Below are 13,072 nucleotides of genomic sequence, written 5' to 3'. Positions count from 1 at the left end.
GGGACAGGTGAGAGACAGGTGAGAGAGGGGGGACAGGGGGGACAGGTGAGGGACAGGTGGGACAGGTGAGTGCCACAGGGTCACTACAGTGCCTCCTGTGGGACAGGGGGGACAGGTGAGACAGGTGAGTGCCACAGGGTCACCATGGGGTCACCACAGGGTCACTGCAGCGCCTCCTGTGGACAGGTGAGGGACAGGTGAGAGAGGTGAGGGTCAGAGACAGGTGAGCTCAGGTAAGACACAGATGAGTGCCCCTGGGTCACTGCTGCGCCTCCTGTGGACAGGTGAGCTCAGGTGAGCACAGGTGAGACAGGTGAGGGACAGGTGGGACAGGTGAGAGAGGTGGGACAGGCAGTACAGGTGACACAGGTGACACAGGGGACAGGTGAGAGGTGGGTGAGGGACAGGTGACACACAGGTGACACAGGTGTGACACAGGTGTGACACACAGGTGTGACACAGGTGTGACACACAGGTGTGACACAGGTGTGACACAGGTGACACAGGTGTGACACAGGTGACACAGGTGTGACACACAGATGTGACACAGGTGTGACACAGGTGACACAGGGTCACCACGGGGCCTCCTGGGACAGGTGAGCAAGCACAGGTGAGCACGGGGGTCACCGTGGGGTCACCGGTGTCACCTGAGCTCCCCAGGTCACCCCCAAACCCCACAGACCCCCCCAAAACCTCTGCAGACCCCACAGATCCCTGCCAGGACCCCACAGGTCCCCCCCAAGCCCCCCAGGACCCCCAGATCCCACAGATCTCCTCCCAAATCCTCCCCAAGCCCACAGAACTCCTTCCAGGAGACCCCCAAACCCCATAAATCTCCCCCCAAACCCCTCAGATCCCCCCCAAACCCCCCAGATCCCCTCCCAGGACCCCCCAAACCCCACAGAACCCCCCCAAAACCCCTCAGATTCCCCCCAAACCCCTCAGATCCCCTTCCAGGACCCCCCAAAACCCCACAGATCCCCCCCAAAACCCTTCAGATCCCCCCCAGGACCCCCAACACCCCTCAGATCCCCCCCCAAACCCCTCAGATCCCCCCCAGGACCCCCCAAACCCCTCAGATCCCCCCCCAAACCCCTCAGATTCCCCCCAGATCCCCCCCAAACCCCACAGATCCCCTCCAGGACCCCCAGATCCCCCCCAGGACCCCCAGATCCCCCCCAAAACCCCTCAGATCCCCCCCCCAAACCCCTCAGATCCCCTCCAGGACCCCCCAAACCCCACAGGTCCCCCCCAGGACCCCCCAAACCCCCCAGATCCCCCCAAACCCCACAGATCCCCTCCAGGACCCCCAGATCCCCCCCAGGACCCCCAGATGCCCCCCAAAACCCCTCAGATCCCCCCCAAAACCCCTCAGATCCCCCCCAAAACCCCTCAGATTCCCCCCAAAACCCTTCAGATCCCCCCCAGGACCCCCCAAACCCCACAGATCCCCCCAAACCCCTCAGATCCCCCCCAGGACCCCCCAAAACCCCTCAGATCCCTCCTAGGACCCCCCAAACCCCACAGAACCCCCCCAAAACCCCTCAGATCCCCCCCAGATCCCCCCCAGGACCCCCCAGACCCCCTGACCTGCAGGCTGGGGTTCAGGGTCACCCTCTTCAGCACCTTCTTCTTGTGGTCGTTGAGGATGCCGTCGATCTTGCGCATGGGGGGCAGGTACAGCTCATCTGGGGGGGCACGGGGGGGTCAGGGGGGGTTTTTTTTTTTGGGGGGGGGTCCCCGGGGCGGGGGAGGGGCGGGGCTCACCGTTGGTGTCCTCCAGGGCCTGGATCATGTCGGGGTCCAGGGCGGTGCTGACCAGCATCTCCACGTAGCTGCGGTACATCTCCTTCATGGCCCGCGTGTTCAGCACCCGCCCCGGCGGGGCCCGCTCTGCGCGACACGGCCCCTTTAAGGGGCGGGGCAAAGGACACGCCCACCCCCCAAAAAACCGGGAAACCCCGCCCACAATTCACTGACATGGCCCCGGTATAAAGGTGCGTGGCCCCTTTAAGGGGCGGGGCAAAGGACACGCCCACCCCCCAAAAAACCGGGAAACCCCGCCCACAATTCACTGACATGGCCCTGTTCTAAAGGAGCGCTGGCCCTTTAAGAGAAGAGAAAACCCCACCCACAATTCACAGACACGCCCCCATTTTAAAGGAGCGCTGGCCCTTTAAGGGGTGGGGCAAAAGGACACGCCCACCCCCCAAAAAACCGGGAAACCCCGCCCACAATTCACAGGCACGCCCCCATTTTAAAAGAGCACTGGCCCTTTAAGGGGAGGAGTGGAGAGACACGCCCACCTCCCAAAATTGAGGAAAGCCCCGCCCACAATTCACAGACACGCCCCCATTTTAAAGGAGCGCTGGCCCTTTAAGGGGAGGAGTGGAGGGACACGCCCACCTCCCAAAATTGAGGAAAGCCCCACCCACAATTCACAGACACGCCCCCATTTTAAAGGTGCGCTGGCCCTTTAAGAGAGGAGAAAACCCCACCCACAATTCACAGACACGCCCCCATTTTAAAAGAGCCCTGGCCCTTTAAGAGAGGAGAAAACCCCGCCCACAAGTCACTGACATGGCCCCATTTTAAAGGAGCGCTGGCCCTTTAAGAGAAGAGAAAACCCCGTCCACAATTCACAGACACGCCCCCATTCTAAAAGAGCGCTGGCCCTTTAAGAGAGGAGAAAACCCCGCCCACAATTCACAGACATGGCCCTGTTCTAAAGGAGCGCTGGCCCTTTAAGAGAGGAGTGGAGGGACACGCCCACCTCCCAAAATTGAGGAAAACCCCGCCCACAATTCACAGACACACCCCTGTTCTAAATGATCGCTGGCCCTTTAAGAGAGGAGAAAACCCCGCCCACAATTCACAGACACACCCCCATTTTAAAAGAGCGCTGGCCCTTTAAGGGGCGGGGCAAAAGGACACGCCCACCTCCCAAAAATGGGAAACCCCGCCCAGAAGTGCCAGACACGGCCCTGTTATAAAGGTGCGCTGGCCCTTTAAGAGAAGAGAAAACCCCACCCACAATTCACAGACACGGCCCTGTTCTAAATGAGTGCTGGCCCTTTAAGGGGAGGAGTGGATAGACACGCCCACCTCCCAAAATTGGGGAAACCCCACCCACAATTCACAGACAGGTCCCTTTTATAAAGGTGCGTGGCCCCTTTAAGAAAGGGAAAAACCCCGCCCACAAGTCCCAGACACGCCCCGTTCTAAATAAGCGCTGGCCCTTTAAGAGAGGAGAAAACCCCGCCCACAATTCACAGACACGCCCCCATTTTAAAGGAGCGCTGGCCCTTTAAGGGGCGGGGCAAAAGAACACGCCCACCCCCCAAAAACGGGGGGAACTCCACCCACAATTCACTGACATGGCCCCAGTATAAAGGTGCGCTGGCCCTTTAAGAGAGGAGAAAACCCCGCCCACAATTCACTGACATGGCCCCATTTTAAAGGAGCGCTGGCCCTTTAAGAGAGGAGAAAACCCCGCCCACAATTCACAGACACGCCCCCATTTTAAAGGAGTGCTGGCCCTTTAAGAGAAAACCCCGCCCACAATTCACTGACACGCCCCCATTTTAAAGGAGTGCTGGCCCTTTAAGAGAAAACCCCGCCCACAATTCACAGACACGCCCCCATTTTAAAGGAGTGCTGGCCCTTTAAGAGAAAACCCCGCCCAAAATTCACAGACACGGCCCCATTTTAAAGGAGTGCTGGCCCTTTAAGAGAAAACCCCGCCCACAATTCACAGACACGCCCCCATTCTAAAGGAGCCCTCCCCCAAATTTTGGGGTTCACTCCCCAAAAATTTTGGCTTCCCCCCTCCCCATATCCCGGCTTCCCCCTCCAAATTTTGGGTTCCCCCACCCCACCACCCAAATTTTGGGCTCCTTCCCCAAATTTCACGTCCCCCCCCACCAAATTCCGGGGATGCCCCCCCCCAAAATTTGGGTTCCCTCCCCAAATTTTGGGCCAATCTGGGGTTCCCCTCCCCTCCCAAAATCCCGGATCCCCCCGCAAAACCCGAATTTTGGGATCCCCCCCCCATTTTGGTTTCCCCCCCAAATCCCAGATCCCCCCAAAAATTTTGGGTTTCGTCCCCCAAATTTCAGGGTTCCCCCTGGAAAATCCCAGATCCCCCCAAAAATTTAGAGTTTCCTCCGCTCCAAATTTTGAGGTTCTCCCCCCAAATTTCCAAATTCGCCCCTCAAATTTCGTTCTACCACCCCCAAATTTCAGGGTTCCCCCCCAAATTTTGGTTTCAAACCCCAAATTTTTGGGTTCCTCCCCAAAAAACCACTTTTCCCCCCAAATTTGGGGTTCCCTCCCCAAATCCCATTTCCCCTGCAAATTTCGGGTTCCTTCCCCAAATCCCGGATTCCCCGTCCAAAATTTGGGTTCCCTCCCCAAATTTCAGGTTCCCCCCCAAAATCCCAAGTTCTACCCCTCCAAATCCCAGGTTCTCCCACAAATTTTGGATTCTCCCCCAAATTTTGGGTTCCCCCCCTCCAAATTCTGGGTTCCCACCTCCAAATCCCAGGTTCCTCCCCAAATTTCGGTTTCCCCCCCAAATTTCTGGTTTCCCCCCAGATTTTGGTTTCCCCCCCTCAAATGCCATTTCCCCCCTCAAATTTCGGTTTGCCCCCAAATTTCCCCCCCCAAATTTCGGTATTTCCCCCCAGATTTCAGTATTTCCCCCCAAATTTCAGTATTTCCCCCCAAATTTCGGCATTCCCCCCCAAATTTCGGCATTCCCTCCCCAAATTCCGGCATTCCCCCCCAAATTTCAGTATTTCCCCCCAAATTTCGGTATTTCCCCCCAAATTTCAGTATTTCCCCCCAAATTTCGGTATTCCCCCCCAAATTTCGGTCTTTTCCCCCAAATTTCAGTATTTCCCCCCAAATTCTGGTATTTCCCCCCAGATTTCGGTGTTTCCCCCCAAATTTCGGTATTTCCCCCCCAATTTTTGGCATTCCCCCCCAAATTTCAGTATTTCCCCCAGATTCCGGTATTCCCCCCCAGATTTCAGTATCTCTCCCCCAAATTCCGGCACTCCCCCCAAATTCCGGCATTCCCCCCAAATTTCAGTATTTCCCCCCAAATTCCAGCATTCCCCCCCAAATTCTGGCATTCCCCCCAAATTCCGGCACTCCCCTCATTTCCTGCACTCCCCCCAAATTCCAGCACTCCCCCCAAATTCCGGCACTCCCCCCAAATTCCGGTATTCCCCCCCAAATTTCAGTATCTCCCCCCAAATTCCGGCATTCCCCCCATTTCCGGCACTCCCCCCATTTCCAGCACTCCCCCCAAATTCCGGCATTCCCCCCAAATTTCAGTATTTCCCCCTAAATTTCAGTATTTCCCCCCAAATTCCGGCACTCCCCCCATTTCCAGCACTCCCCCCAAATTCCGGCATTCCCCCCAAATTCCGGCATTCCCCCCAAATTTCAGTATTTCCCCCTAAATTTCAGTATTTCCCCCCAAATTCCGGCACTCCCCCCATTTCCGGCATTCCCCCCAAATTCCGGCATTCCCCCAGATTCGGGCATTCCCCCAAATTCCGGCACTCCCCCCAAATTCCGGCGTTCCCCCCAAATTCCAGCATTCCCCCAAATTCCGGCATTCCCCCCAAATTCCGGCATTCCCCCCAAATTTCGGCATTCCCCCCCAAATTCCGGCACTCCCCCCAAATTCCGGCACTCCCCCCATTTCTGGCACTCCCCCCAAATTCCAGCATTCCCCCCATTTCCGGCACTCCCCCCAAATTCCGGCCTTCCCCCCAAATTCCGGCACTCCCCCCAAATTCCGGCACTCCCCCCAAATTCCGGCATTCCCCCCAAATTCCGGCGTTCCCCCCAAATTCCGGCATTCCCCCCAAATTCCGGCGTTCCCCCCAAATTCCGGCATTCCCCCCAAATTCCGGCACTCCCCCCATTTCCAGCATTCCCCCCATTTCCAGCACACCCCCCAAATTCTGGCACTCCCCCCATTTCCGGCCTTCCCCCCAAATTCCAGCATTCCCCCCATTTCCAGCATTCCCCCCAAATTCCAGCACTCCCCCCAAATTCCGGCATTCCCCCCAAATTCCGGCATTCCCCCCAATTCCGGCATTCCCCCCCAATTCCGGCATTCCCCCAAATTCCGGCACACCCCCCAAATTCCGGCATTCCCCCCAAATTCCAGCACTCCCCCCAAATTCCGGCATTCCCCCCAAATTCCGGCATTCCCCCCAAATTCCGGTATTCCCCCAAATTCCGGCATTCCCCCCAAATTCCGGCCTTCCCCCCATTTCCAGCATTCCCCCCAAATTCCGGCGTTCCCCCCATTTCCAGCATTCCCCCCAAATTCCGGCATTCCCCCCAAATTCCGGCACACCCCCCAAATTCCGGCATTCCCCCCAAATTTCAGTATTTCCCCCCAAATTTCAGTATTTCCCCCCAAATTCCGGCACTCCCCCCAAATTGCGGCACTCCCCCCAAATTCCAGTATTCCCCCCCATTTCCGGCACTCCCCCCAAATTCCGGTATTCCCCCCCATTTCCGGCATTCCCCCCCAAATTCCGGCACTCCCCCCAAATTCCAGCATTCCCCCCAAATTCCGGCATTCCCCCCATTTCCAGCACACCCCCCAAATTCCAGCATTCCCCCCAAATTCCGGCATTCCCCCCATTTCCAGCACACCCCCCAAATTCCGGCATTCCCCCCAAATTCCGGCATTCCCCCCAAATTCCGGCATTCCCCCAAATTCCAGCACTCCCCCCAAATTCCGTCACTCCCCCCAAATTCCGTCACTCCCCCCAAATTCCGGCACTCCCCCCAAATTCCGGCATTCCCCCAAATTCCAGCACTCCCCCCATTTCCGGCACTCCCCCCCATTTCCAGCATCCCCCAATTCCCGGCCGGTTCTGGGGCGCCGCTCACCCTCCTCGCTCAGCGCCTCGGGGCTGGACTCGGACTCGGAGCTCGTGGCCGCCTCCTTGAGCCACTTTTTCCTCTTTTTGGGGGGCGGCTCCGCCTTCACTTTGGGGGGTTTGGGTTTGGGTCTGGGGGGCGCGGGGGGGGCGCGGGGGGGCGCGGGGGGCGGCGCGGGGGGGGGCGGGGCGGGTCTCTCGGCCCTCGGCGCCCGCTCCGTTTTGGGGTTCTTTTCGGCTTTTTGGGGTTTCTCGGCGGGCTCGGGCCGGGCCGGGGGAGGGGCTCTGGGGGCGCTGGGCTTGGGGTGGGCGTGGCGCCTGGGGGGAGGGGCGAGAGAGAGAAGGGGGAGGGGTTAGAGGGGGCGTGGCCACGGGTGCGCCCGCAGGTGTGCCCAGGTGTGCTCAGGTGTGGCCACAAGTGTGCCCAGGTGTGCCCAGGTGTGCCCAGGTATGCCCAGGTGTGCCCAAAAGTGTGCCCAGGTGTGCTCAGGTGTGCCCACAAGTGTGCCCAGGTGTGCCCACAGCTGTGCCCAGGTGTGCCCAGGTATGCCCAGGTGTGCCCAAAAGTGTGCCCAGGTGAGCCCAGGTGTGCCCACAAGTGTGCCCAGGTGTGCTCAGGTATGCCCAGGTGTGGCCACAAGTGTGCCCAGGTGTGCCCAGGTATGCCCAGGTGTGCCCAAAAGTGCCCAAAAGTGTGCCCAGGTGCGCCCAAGTGTGCCCAGGTGTGGCCACAGATGTCCCCAGGTGAGCCCAGGTGAGCTCAGGTGAGCTCAGGTGTGCCCACAAGTGTGCCCAGGTGTGCCCAGGTGTGCCCAAAAGTGTGCCCAGGTGTGGCCAAGTGCGCCCAGGTGTGCCCAAAAGTGTGCCCAGGTGTGGCCAAGTGTGCCCAGGTGTGCCCAGAAGTGTGCCCAGGTGCACCCAGGTGTGCCCAAAAGTGTGCCCAGGTGTGCCCAGGTGTGCTCAGGTGAGCGCATGTGTGCCCAAAAGTGTGCCCAGGTGTGCTCAGGTGTGCCCACAGGTGTCCCCAGGTGAGCTCAGTTGTGCCCAGCTGTGCCCAGGTGTCCCCGTGTACCCCCAGCTATGCCCAGGTGTCCCCAGGTGTGCTCAGGTGTGCCCAGGTGTGTCCCCAGGTGCTGCCAGGTGCCTCCAAATGTGTCCCCAGAGGTGCCACCAGGTGTGCCCAGGTATGTCCCCAGGTGTGCCCAGGGCTGTCCCCATGTCCCCCCAGGTGTCTCCAGCTGTGCCCAGGTGTGCTCAGGTGTGTCCCCATGTCCCCCCAGCTGTGCCCAGGTGTATTCCCAGCTCTGCCCAGGTGTGTCCCCATGTTCCCCCAGCTGTGCCCAGCTGTGCCTAGGTGCCCCCAGGTGTGCCCAGGTGTATTCCCAGCTGTGCCCAGGTGCCCCCAGGTGTGCCCAGGTGCCCCCAGGTGTGCCCAGGTGTATTCCCAGGTGTCCCCAGGTGCCCCCAGGTGTGCCCAGGTGTATTCCCAGGTGTGCCCAGCTGTGCCCAGGTGCCCCCAGGTGTGCCCAGGTGTGTCCCCAGGTGTGCCCAGGTGTGCCCAGCAGTGCCCAGGTGTATTCCCAGCTCTGCCCAGGTGTGCCCCCATGTCCCCCCAGCTGTGCCTATGTCCCCTCAGCTGTCCCCATGTCCCCCCAGCTGTGCCCAGCTGTATTTCCAGGTGTCAGGTGTGCCCAGGTGTGCCCAGGTGTATTCCCAGGTGTCCCCAGCTGTGCCCAGGTGTATTCCCAGCTCTGCCCAGGTGTGTCCCCATGTTCCCCCAGCTGTGCCCAGCTGTGCCTAGGTGTCCCCAGGTGTGCCCAGGTGTATTCCCAGGTGTGCCCAGCTGTGCCCAGGTGCCCCCAGGTGTGCCCAGGTGTGTCCCCAGGTGTGCCCAGGTGTGTCCCCAGCTGTGCCCAGGTGTGCCAGCCGTACCTGAGTGCCAGCGGGCGGTGCCAGGGTTTCCGGGAGCAGACCCTCACGTAATCCTTCTTGTTGACGTTCTCCAGGAACTTCACGTAGAGCCGCTGGTACCGGTGCTTGGCATCCCCAAAATACCCCAGGTACTGCGGGGGGGGCAGAGGGGGTCAGGGCACCCCAAAATCCCAAAAATCCACCCCAAAATACCCAAAATCCACCCTAAAATCCCAAAAATCCACCCCAAAATACCCCAAATCCACCCTAAAATCCCAAAAATCCACCCCAAAATCCCCCAAAATCCACCCAGGTACCCCCAGGTTTTGGTGCTCAGCGTCCCCAAAATATCCCAGGTACTGCGGGGGGGGGGGCACAGAGGGGGTCAGGGCACCCCAAAATCCTCAGCGCCCCAAAATCCCAAAAATCCACCCCAAAATCCACCCCAAAACCACCCCAGAATAACCAAAAAACCTCAAAAATCCACCCCAAAATCCACCCAGGTTCCTCCAGGTTTTGGTGCTTGGCATCCCCAAAATATCCCAGGTACTGCGGGGGGGCACAGAGGGGGTCAGGGCACCCCAAAATCCTCAGCGCCCCAAAATCCCAAAAATCCACCCCAAAATCCCACAAATTCACCCCAGAATCCTCAAAAATCCCCCCAAAACCACCCAGGTTCCCCCAAGTTTTGGTGCTCGGTGTCCCCAAAATATCCCAGGTACTGCGGGGGGGGGCACAGAGAGGGTCAAGGGCACCCCAAAATCCCAAAAATCCACCCCAAAATACCCAAAATCCACCCTAAAATCCCAAAAATCCACCCCAAAATCCTCAGCGCCCCAAAATCCCAAAAATCCACCCCAAAATACCCCAAATCCACCCCAGAATACTCAAAATCCTCAAAAATCCACCCCCAAAATCAATCCCAAATATACCCAAAAATCCACCCCAAAAGCCCCAAAATCCACTCCAAAATCCTCCCAAAAATCCACCCCAAAATACCCAAAAATCCACCCCAAAAGCCCCAAAATCCACCCAGGTTCCCCCAGGTTTTGGTGCTCGGTGTCCCCAAAATATCCCAGGTACTGCGGGGGGGGACAGAGGGAGTCAGGGCACCCCAAAATCCTCAGCGCCCCAAAATCCCAAAAATCCACCCCAAAATCCACCCCAAAATGCCCAAAAAACCTGAAAAATCCACCTCAAAATCCCAAAAATCCATCCCAAAATCTTCAAAAATCCACCCCCAGAATCCCCAAAAATCCACCTCCAAATCCACCCCAAAATCCCCAAAATCCACCACAAAATCCACCCAAAATCCTCAAAAATCCACCCCAAAACCCACCCAAAATCCCAAAAATCCATCCCAAAATCCCCAAAAATTCTTGGCATTTTTTGGGTAAAAAATCTCAGATTTCAGGGTCACACCCCAGGTTTGGGGCGGGGTTTTCCAGCCCAGGGTTATCCCCACGGGTTTGGGGATTTTTTTGGGGTGCCCCGGGTGTTTTTTGGGGTCCCCCCAGTTTTTGGGGTGCCCCAAAATTGGGGAGAGGTCCCAAATCCTCCATTTTTAGGGAAATCCCAATGATTTTTGGGGGAAAATCTCAGATTTCAGGGTCACACCCCAAGTTTGGGGCGGGGTTTTCCACCCCAGGGTTATCCCCACGGGTTTGGGGATTTTTTTGGGGTGTCCCCGGTATTTTTTGGGGTGTCCCCGGTATTTTTTGGGGTGTCCCGGGTGTTTTTGGGGTGCCCCAAAATTGGGGAGAGGTCCCAAATCCTCCATTTTTAGGGAAATCCCAATGATTTTTGGGGGAAAATCTCAGATTTCAGGGTCACACCCCAGGTTTGGGGCGGGGTTTTCCAGCCCAGGGTTATCCCCACAGGTTTGTGGATTTTTTTGGGGTGTCCCCGGTATTTTTCGGGGTGTCCCGGGTGTTTTTGGGGTGCCCTAGAGTTTTTGGGGTGCCCCAAAATTGGGGAGAGGTTCCAAATCCTCCATTTTTAGTAAAATCCCCATGATTTTTGGGGAAAATCTCAGATTTCAGGGTCACACCCCATGTTTGGGGCGGGGTTTTCCAGCCCAGGGTTATCCCCACGGGTTTGGGGATTTTTTTGGGGTGTCCCCGGTATTTTTTGGGGTGTCCCCGGTATTTTTCGGGGTGCCCGAGAGTTTTTGGGGTGCCCCAAAATTGAGGAGAAGTCCCAAATCCTCCATTTTTAGTAAAATCCCCATGATTTTTGGGGGAAAATCTCAGATTTCAGGGTCACACCCCAAGTTTGGGGCGGGGTTTTCCAGCCCAGGGTTATCCCCACAGGTTTGGGGATTTTTTTGGGGTGTCCCCGGTATTTTTCGGGGTGTCCCGGGTGTTTTTGGGGTCCCCCCAGTTTTTGGGGTGCCCCAAAATTGAGGAGAGGTCCCAAATCCTCCATTTTTAGTAAAATCCCCATGATTTTTTGGGGAAAATCTCAGATTTCAGGGTCACGCCCCATGTTTGGGGTGGGGTTTTCCAGCCCAGGGTTATCCCCACGGGTTTGGGGATTTTTTTGGGGTGTCCCCGGTATTTTTCGGGGTGTCACGGGTGTTTTTGGGGTGCCCTAGAGTTTTTGGGGTGCCCCAAAATTGGGGAGAAGTCCCAAATCCTCCATTTTTAGTAAAATCCCAATGATTTTTGGGGGAAAATCTCAGATTTCAGGGTCACACCCCAGGTTTGGGGCGGGGTTTTCCAGCCCAGGGTTATCCCCACGGGTTTGGGGATTTTTTGGGGTGTCCCCGGTATTTTTTGGGGTGTCCCCGGTATTTTTTGGGGTCCCCCCAGTTTTTGGGGTGCCCCAAAATTGAGGAGAGGTCCCAAATCCTCCATTTTTAGGGAAATCCCAATGATTTTTGGGGGAAAATCTCAGATTTCAGGGTCACACCCCATGTCTTGGGCGGGGTTTTCCACCCCAGGGTTATCCCCACGGGTTTGGGGATTTTTTTGGGGTGTCCCCGGTATTTTTCGGGTGTTTTTGGGGTGCCACTCACGTTGCTGGTGGCGCAGAACTGCCGCTGCCCGTCCTTGATCTCGGGGGTGAATTTCTGCAGCAGCGCCTTCTGCACCCGCCAGATGGGCGGCGGCTCCCGGCCCGTCTGCAGCGCCAGCTGGGGAGACGGGGGTCAGCGCCCCGAAATCCGACCCAAATCCGCCCAAATCCACCCCAAAATCCGACCCAAATCCGCCCAAATCCATCCCTATATCATCCCCAAAATCCGACCCAAATCCGCCCAAATCCGACCCAAAATCCGACCCAAATCCGCCCAAATCCACCCCAAAATCCACCCCAAATCTGCCCAAATCCATCCCTATATCATCCCCAAAATCCGCCCCAAATCTGCCCAAATCTGACCCAAAATCTGACCCAAATCCGCCCAAATCCATCCCTATATCATCCCCAAAATCCGCCCCAAATCTGCCCAAGTCTGACCCAAAACTGCCCAAACCCACCCCAAATTCATCCCAAAATCAACCCCAAAATCCGACCCAAATCTGCCCCAAATTCATCCCAATATCCACCCCAAAATCCGACCCAAATCCGCCCAAATCCACCCCAAAATCCGACCCAAATCCGCCCAAATCCACCCCAAAATCCACCCCAAATCTGCCCAAATCCATCCCTATATCATCCCCAAAATCCACCCCAAATCTGCCCAAGTCTGACCCAAAACTGCCCAAACCCACCCCAAATTCATCCCAAAATCCACCCCAAAATCCGCCCTAAATCCGCCCCAAAATCAACCCCAAATTCATCCCTAAATCAACCCCCAATTCATCCCTAAATCCACCCCAAAATCTGACCCAAATCTGCCCCAAATTCATCCCAAAATCCACCCCAAAATCCAAACCAAATCTGACCCAAAACTGCCCAAACCACCCCAAATTCATCCCTAAATCAACCCCAAATTCATCCCAAATTCATGCCAAAATCCGCCCCAAATCTGCCCAAATCTGCCCCAAAACTGCCCAAACCCACCCCAAAGTCATCCCAAATTCATCCCTACATCAACCCCAAAATCTGACCCAAATCTGACCCAAAACTGCCCAAACCACCCCAAATTCATCCCAAAATCAACCCCCAAATCCGACCCAAATCTGCCCAAATCTGACCCAAAACTGCCCAAACCACCCCAAATTCATACCAAAATCAACCCCCAAATCCGACCCAAATCTGCCCAAATCTGACCCAAAACTGCCCAAACCCACCCCAAATTC

At 56.9% G+C, this 13,072-nt stretch overlaps 1 protein-coding gene across 1 annotated transcript in view; it reads right to left on the bottom strand.

Annotated features, from left to right (window-relative positions):
* PRR12 (proline rich 12) overlaps positions 1 to 13,072 on the bottom strand; it is a 42,575-nt gene that overhangs the window by 4,809 nt on the left and 24,694 nt on the right. The window contains exons 13-18 of the mRNA XM_077789827.1: positions 11,848 to 11,964; positions 8,850 to 8,980; positions 7,121 to 7,235; positions 6,928 to 7,054; positions 1,768 to 1,893; positions 1,591 to 1,688 (exon numbers count right to left, since the gene is read on the bottom strand). Of these exons, the coding sequence (XP_077645953.1) occupies positions 1,591 to 1,688; positions 1,768 to 1,893; positions 6,928 to 7,054; positions 7,121 to 7,235; positions 8,850 to 8,980; positions 11,848 to 11,964 (714 nt within the window). The remainder of the gene's footprint in view (positions 1 to 1,590; positions 1,689 to 1,767; positions 1,894 to 6,927; positions 7,055 to 7,120; positions 7,236 to 8,849; positions 8,981 to 11,847; positions 11,965 to 13,072) is intronic.

Source organism: Lonchura striata, chromosome 38 (assembly GCF_046129695.1).
Source record: "Lonchura striata isolate bLonStr1 chromosome 38, bLonStr1.mat, whole genome shotgun sequence".
Lineage (NCBI taxonomy): Eukaryota > Metazoa > Chordata > Aves > Passeriformes > Estrildidae > Lonchura > Lonchura striata.
This window is presented reverse-complemented; position numbering and strand designations above follow the sequence as displayed.